We start from the raw sequence: 7,257 nt of genomic DNA on the forward strand, positions 1-7,257 counted from the left end.
AAGATAATAATTTGTAATAAATTATTTTTGACCATCTTTAATACTCTTTCCGTTTCAAAAAGAATGGTCTAGTTTGACTTTGACACGGAGTTTAAGAAAATAAAGAAGACTTTTGAATCTTGTGGTCCTAAATTAAAGTTATGTCAAATGTACAAAATTGCCCTTTAATCTTGTGGCCTTAAACATGTCACGTGGAAAGCTGAAATTAAAATGTTACCAAAAAAAGAAAGAGGTCATTCTTTTTTAAATTAACTAAAAAGGAAAGGAGGTCATTCTTTTTTAAACCAAGGAAGTAATAGATATAAATAATTTCAAATATTATTCTTATACTTTATATTTTACTATCAACAATACTTATAAATACATCCACAATAAGATACATAGAATCACCAAGAACCATTATTTTTCTTTACCAAAGTCCTTTTTATTTTTTGCAATGAAGATGAATAACCTTTTCTTATTTCAATGGCTTCTTTTATTGATCTTCACAAAAACATCATTAATTTTTTCAAAACCTCATAAAATCCCAAGACTAACACCACTTATTCAAAATATACTTCAAGATCATTCTAATACCTTTTCTTCTTCAACAAATGATGATCTTCCAAAAGAATTTGAGACTTACTACTATAAACAAACACTTGATCATTTTAATTATGGACCAAAAAGTTATTCAACTTTTAAACAAAGGTATATAATTAATTCTAAGTATTGGGGTGGTTCCAATTCAAGTTCTCCAATTTTTGCCTATCTTGGTGCTGAATCTTCTATTGATGGAGACCCTCTTGGTGTTGGATTTCTCACTGATTTTGCACCTCAATTTAAGGCTCTTCTTGTTTACATGGAGGTAATTAAATTCATTAATTATATTCCATCAAGTATATGTATCAATTAAAACTACCAACTCATTTTACTTTGTTTTGTCATGTTTTTTTGTTAACTAAAACTTAATTTGCGTTTGGCCATAAATTTTAAGAGTAGATTTTGAAAATTTATCTTTAAATATTTGTTTGATCATGTAATTTGACCAGTTTTTGAAAATCTGAAAAAACTTCAATTTTTTTAAAGTAAAATAATGTCGAAACACAATTTCAAATTCCAAAAACACAACTTAAAAAACTCAGTTTTTTATGTTTCATGTTTCAACTTCAAAATATATGTTCATCATTAGTGTAAGAGCACTCGATCAGTGAGCTATAATAGAATATAGTCAAAAATTCATAATTGAGTCCAAATACTATGATGGTATTTTCTTGTCCTCAAGATCATTTATTTATTAAGAATATATCGTAGATTTTGAATCTTCTTTAACTTCTGTCATTATATATGCTATGTTAGCTATATGTTATGTTAAAATTTTTGGCAAACTATTTTCCAGCATAGGTATTATGGAGAATCAACACCATTTAAGACAATGGAAGAAGCTGTAAAAGATGAAGATACTAGAGGATATTTCAATTCAGCACAAGCTATAGCTGATTATGCAGAACTTTTGTTACATATTAAAGAAAAATATTCAGCAAAAAATTCTCCAATTATTGTCATTGGAGGATCCTATGGAGGAAGTAAGGAAAAAGGATATCCCCTTCTTAATTTTCTTTTTAAAAAAAAAAGGTAATTTAGGATGTGTTCGGTATGGAAAAAATATTTTTCAGAAAATACTTTTAAAATTTTTCTTGTTGTGTTGGTCAGAACTTTTTAAGTAGGATAAATAAATTTCACAAGTGATAGTCCATATTGATTCTGTCGTCATTCCTACCTCCAACACACCTCATTTTTCTACCCCACTATCACCAATGGAGAATCAAGGATTTGAAGGTTATGGGTGTTCACTAACTTTAGCAATTAGCGTAGAAGAAAAAAAAAGTAAACATATAGCAGTGAAAAGATTTATAGAAGAGTAAAAATGTAAAAAAAAAAAAAAAAAAACCTTCACTGGGACTCTAACCCTCACACTTAGGTCGTTAGCGCAAGCCTTACCTTGCATCTGAGAACCAAAGCGCGCCCATTGGTTAATGGGTGCTCAAGAATTAATTATATCAACTTTTCAATATTTTCAATGAACATATACAAATTTCCGTCGGAGTCAATGGGTGCTCGAGCACCCGATACCCTCAACGTGGGTCCGCTCTTGACTACCGCACACAACCTTACCCTCACTCCACACCATAATATTTGTCTATATTATATACAAATACTTTTAGGATATTCTCTTCGTTTCAATTTGTATGGTTTATTTTGATTTGATACGGAGTTTAAGAAAATAAAGAATTTTTTGAATCTTATAATTTTAAATATGTCACGTGGAACGTTGAAATTAAAGAGTCGTTAATAAAAGGTAAGGATTATAGTTCTTTTTTAAATGTACTAAAAAGAATAATAGATCAAACAAATTGAACGGGAGGAATATTATATTTTACTTATGTACTGAAATACAAGAAAATAAATAAGAAAATCTATTTTTTTAAAATAAATAAATAAATATATTTTTTAGAGAAAAAAAATATTTTTTCTTTCATACCAAACACACCCTTAAAGTTGAATTTTATCAAAACTTTTTCTCTAATTTATTTTATTTTATTTTATTTTGTAGTGCTTGCTTCTTGGTTTAGAATGAAGTATCCACATATAGCTCTTGGTGCTTTAGCTTCATCAGCTCCAATTCTTTATTTTGATAATATCACTCCACAAAATGGATATTATTCAGTTGTGTCAAGGGATTTTAAAGTAAGAAATCTATTTAATTTAATTTTTTAAACTTTTAATAAGTCCTTTATTTATTTATTTTTATTTTTAACTAACAGGTTAATTAATTTTATAATTATTTCAGGAAGCTAGTAAGAGTTGTTACCATACTATAAGAAACTCATGGGCAATAATTGACAAGATTGCTTCTAGAAAAAGTGGACTCTCCTATCTCAGTCGAAAATTCAAGACGTGTTCGTAAGAGTTTAAGTTATATATATTATCAAAAAATTTATATTATTATGTTATTTTTATTTATCTTAGTAAATATATATTTTTTATTTACATATAAATATCTTTTGGCTAATTTAATGACATATGTACTCGGTGTAAAGTAATCAGTATTAATATTATGATTGTATATTTTTTTCTAGACGAAAAAAATTATACTATCAAATTATCTTTATCTATTGTAGCATGCAATTTGTTTTATTTTCATGATTAGAAATTTTATAGTTTTAATCGATACCTATCCTTTAAATGAACGAATAGTATAAGAACTTTCTTTGCAAAAAATTATATATATGCATGCATCGTCAATGTAAGTAATTTTTACATTAGGTCAATTGTATCTATGATAGCATATACACATGTCTTATACTCAAAGTTACAAATCTCACTTGAGTAATTCATCATCAAATCACTTTTATCTGTTTTAGTGTAATTTTTTTTTTAAATCTTATTTTTATTTCTATATTTATCTAGTCTTGATTTCTTGTTTTTATAGGAAGTTGAATGATCCATTTGAGTTGAAGGATTATTTGGATTCAATGTATTCAGTGGCTGCTCAGTATAACAGCCCACCAAGTTACCCAGTAACAATAGTTTGTGGTGGAATTGATGGTGCACCAAAAGGAAGTCATATTCTTGATAGAATTTTTGCTGGAATTGTTGCATATAGTGGAACTTCATCTTGTTACAACATGAACCCCAAGCCTAGTGAAACAGGTTTGGGATGGAGATGGCAAGTAAGTTTTATATTAATAAACACTAATTTAATCGAGAATTTAAGTTATGTATACTGATTGTATTAAAATATAGTTTACATACACTGTATTGGGATATAATAGGTAAAGTTACTATTTTTATCAAATTATTAATTAAATATATTTGTAATTACTTTATAAGGGATCGTGAACACATGAGAATTTGACATAGTGGTCAATTTAACATGAATACTCATGACTTTGGAGATATAGGGTTCAAATCACAGCTAAAACAAAAAAATATAGTAGGTGGTTTTTTCTCCATATGCTAAAGTCTTGATGGGGTCGGAATTGCTCGACACCGATGATGGGAGGTAGTATGTACCTGATTATGAGTACCTAAGGTCTTATAAGAGTGTGGCTTAGAGTGATCAATTAAGTCGATGGGGAAAACTTTGGATAACATTGTCCAAATTTAAGTAGAAATAAAAATATTTGACGATTTTTTTTATTTGTGTAAATTTTGATGAATAGTATTATCTAATATTTGGTGGGAGCTAATAATAGGCAGTTGATAGTATGGACCTAAGAGTCTGTAGTCTGGAGATCAATGAAATGGATGTAAACCTTGAAGATCAGGAATTTATATCCCACCAAATACAACAAATGTCTTCTTTTATCTGTCTTAATAATAGTCAGAATTATTCGTTATCGTACGTGTTAATATATAAGAGGTAATAAGTATATACTATATGTAATGAAATAATCAAGATACAAACAAATTTACTCATTTTATTATTTTGTAGACATGCAGTGAGATGGTGATGCCTATAGGGCGTGGGGAAAATGACACAATGTTCTTTTCAGCTCCTTTCAATTTGAATAATTTCATAACAGATTGCAAGAAGAAGTATGGTGTCTCACCTCGTCCACATTGGATCACAACTTATTATGGAGGAAAAGTACATACTTCTTTCTCATACTAAATTTAATTTATTAATTATCATAATGATAATCTCATTTTTATTTTATTTTCCATCCGATATATAATTATATACGTGATGATACACATGCAATCGTATAACATATGTAGTGCATGTGAGAGTGAGCGAGCGCATATACATATTGTGCATGCACGTGTGTCAGTTATATATATATATAAAGATTTTTATAAAAAGTCACTTATGTTTAAGGCGCGGTACTTGTTTTGGGGAATATTTAATTAATTCGAATTCATGTCGAAAAACTATACGATTACGTAATGACGATGGATGTGTAGTGCATTATTTAAGAATCTGAGATGTGAGTCATCTAACAATATTTTTGAAAAGTTTGAACGACATAATCGAACAATTCTACTTTAAGAATAAAATACTTTCTATCGAAGCTGACTTCTTTCTTATCGAGACACGAACCCGAAACCTCAACCTCTTACAACAATCTTTCATTATGCTTATTTTGTCATATTACTTTTTCTTATGCTATATTAGATTTGTGAACTTACTAAATGAGTGAATTTTGCAGGACATAAAATTAATTCTTCAAAGGTTTGCTAGCAATATTATTTTCTCTAATGGGCTAAGAGATCCTTATAGTAGTGCAGGGTATGTACATGACCCCACCCCCACACAATTTTCTTTTTCCTTTTTTCTATTTGGTTTTATTTATTTATTCTTACATCAATTTTTTTTTTTCTATTTTAGGGTTTTGCAAGACATATCTCATAGTCTACAAGCTGTCCACACACGTAACGGTATGCCAATATTTACAATTATGTGAAAACGACATTTACTTCATCATCAGATTACTTATATATAAGATAATTAATTTTTTTTTTTTTAATATCTCGTGTAAATAATCGAAGGTCATGATGAAATTGATAGAACCCTTCCGACCCTTAATAAGAGATTTTAGAGGTTCATAAAAATAATCCAAAGAGCAAGAGCTTCGTAGAAACAACACCTACTGGCTACTTTTTGGCCGTGTCTTTGAAAATTAGCTATTGTCATAAAGTTTCAAAAATTTCACAGGTGAAATTCAATTACAATAACTAACGTTAAGTCACAAGAGCTGAAAAGTGGCTACTTTTGTAAGCTTTACGCAAGCGCTTTCCCCTTTAATGTGCAAACGCATGAATCCAGATTAATCGAAATGAATATCGAATGCCGGGTGAATAACAAATAAAAACTTTTTTTCTAGTAAATATACATGTCAACTCTAATTTCTTCTCTTTTTTTTTTCTTTTTTTTTTGGTAGGTTCCCATTGTCTAGACATTCTTTCTAAAGACTCATCTGATCCAGAATGGCTAACCATGCAAAGGAACACAGAAGTTAAAATAATTGAAGGATGGATAACAAAGTATTATGCTGATCTCAAGGCCCTCAAAAAAGGCAAAATGCACTAATTAAACAATAATTAGTCCACGATTACTATTATTAGCCATTATCACTATTGTCAATCATTTGTATTACTTATTTTCAATAAAGATAAATTTTATAAATTTAAATTTTGAGAAAATAAACGATCCTAATTATTTAGTAATGATATCTTAATCTATATTCACACTGACAAATTAACTAGCATTAACCCAATCATTATATTATCCCCCAAAAAAGCACTCATTATCAAGAGATAATATATAGTTGACCTTTGCTCTTAGTCCTCCATAATATTATTTAATGGATACACAACCTTTAATCTTTAAAGTGGCAGACATACTGCAACACCCCAGAAATTTTTTCTAACTAAGACTCGAACCGTTCATCGTAGTGCATGAGATTTTGCCAAGACATAAAAAATTTCTTAAGTGTTAAGGTCACTAGATGTAACACCTTGAGTTTCAAAAAGAATTAAATTGGAAATAGCAAAATCTAAAATTTTGCAAGTTATGCTTAAGTATGAGTTTTGGGTCGACTTCAAATGACCATAACTCCTAGCTCAGGATGAGTTAGGTGTGCTACCAGATACCGTAGGAAAGAACTGTGAATTATCTTTCCAACGCCGCCGAGTTTGCTAAGTTTAGAGGTCGGATGAGTGAGATATGGCCTTTTGAAGTTAGGCTTCCCAGTTAAGGAAAATTAGCCGAAAATAGAGAGGGGTATTTTGGTCTTTTCCTTACCCAATCAGATTTAATTGGTTTTTAGTAATATTTTAAGGGTCTAATTTGATTAGGTTCAGTTTTATAATCCTAGTTTACGCCTAGGGTTTTAGTTGAGAGTTGAAGAACCGAAAAGAAGAGAGAAGAGGAGAAAAGAGGAAATGATGAAGGCGTTCGTCGACGTTCTTGAGAGTTATTGCGGATTGTCGCCATGGGTTTGATCCCTAAGAGGTATGTAAGCTTCCATAGTGTTGGGTTCTTTCACCCACATGCCAATCATGATTTATTCAGCGTAATTTCGTTCTTGAAATTTAAAGATTAGAGTTCTTGATGAGTTCTTGATAAGTGTTCTTGAAGTTTCATTAAGTTTTGAAGTAAGATTCTGCTTAGGTCAACTTTAAACGACCATATCTCTTAGAATATTAAGAGTTACGTGAGCCATAACCTATCCAATTAAAGGTAATTGAATCTACTTTCCAACCCCACCA

General features: G+C 29.7%; 1 protein-coding gene across 1 annotated transcript; it reads left to right on the forward strand.

Moving 5' to 3' along the window:
• Positions 1–404: 404 nt before the first annotated feature.
• On the forward strand, positions 405–6,178 carry LOC102578651 (lysosomal Pro-X carboxypeptidase-like). Its single transcript, XM_006349066.2, has 9 exons — positions 405–847; positions 1,379–1,565; positions 2,594–2,727; positions 2,831–2,943; positions 3,473–3,713; positions 4,478–4,633; positions 5,196–5,275; positions 5,375–5,424; positions 5,928–6,178. Exons 1-9 carry the CDS (start codon positions 437–439, stop codon positions 6,074–6,076), a joined length of 1,521 nt encoding a protein of 506 aa, XP_006349128.2. The 5' UTR covers positions 405–436; the 3' UTR covers positions 6,077–6,178.
• The last annotated feature ends 1,079 nt before the right edge of the window (positions 6,179–7,257 follow it).

This window comes from Solanum tuberosum, unplaced genomic scaffold, assembly GCF_000226075.1.
Source record: "Solanum tuberosum cultivar DM 1-3 516 R44 unplaced genomic scaffold, SolTub_3.0 scf00101, whole genome shotgun sequence".
Taxonomy (NCBI): domain Eukaryota; kingdom Viridiplantae; phylum Streptophyta; class Magnoliopsida; order Solanales; family Solanaceae; genus Solanum; species Solanum tuberosum.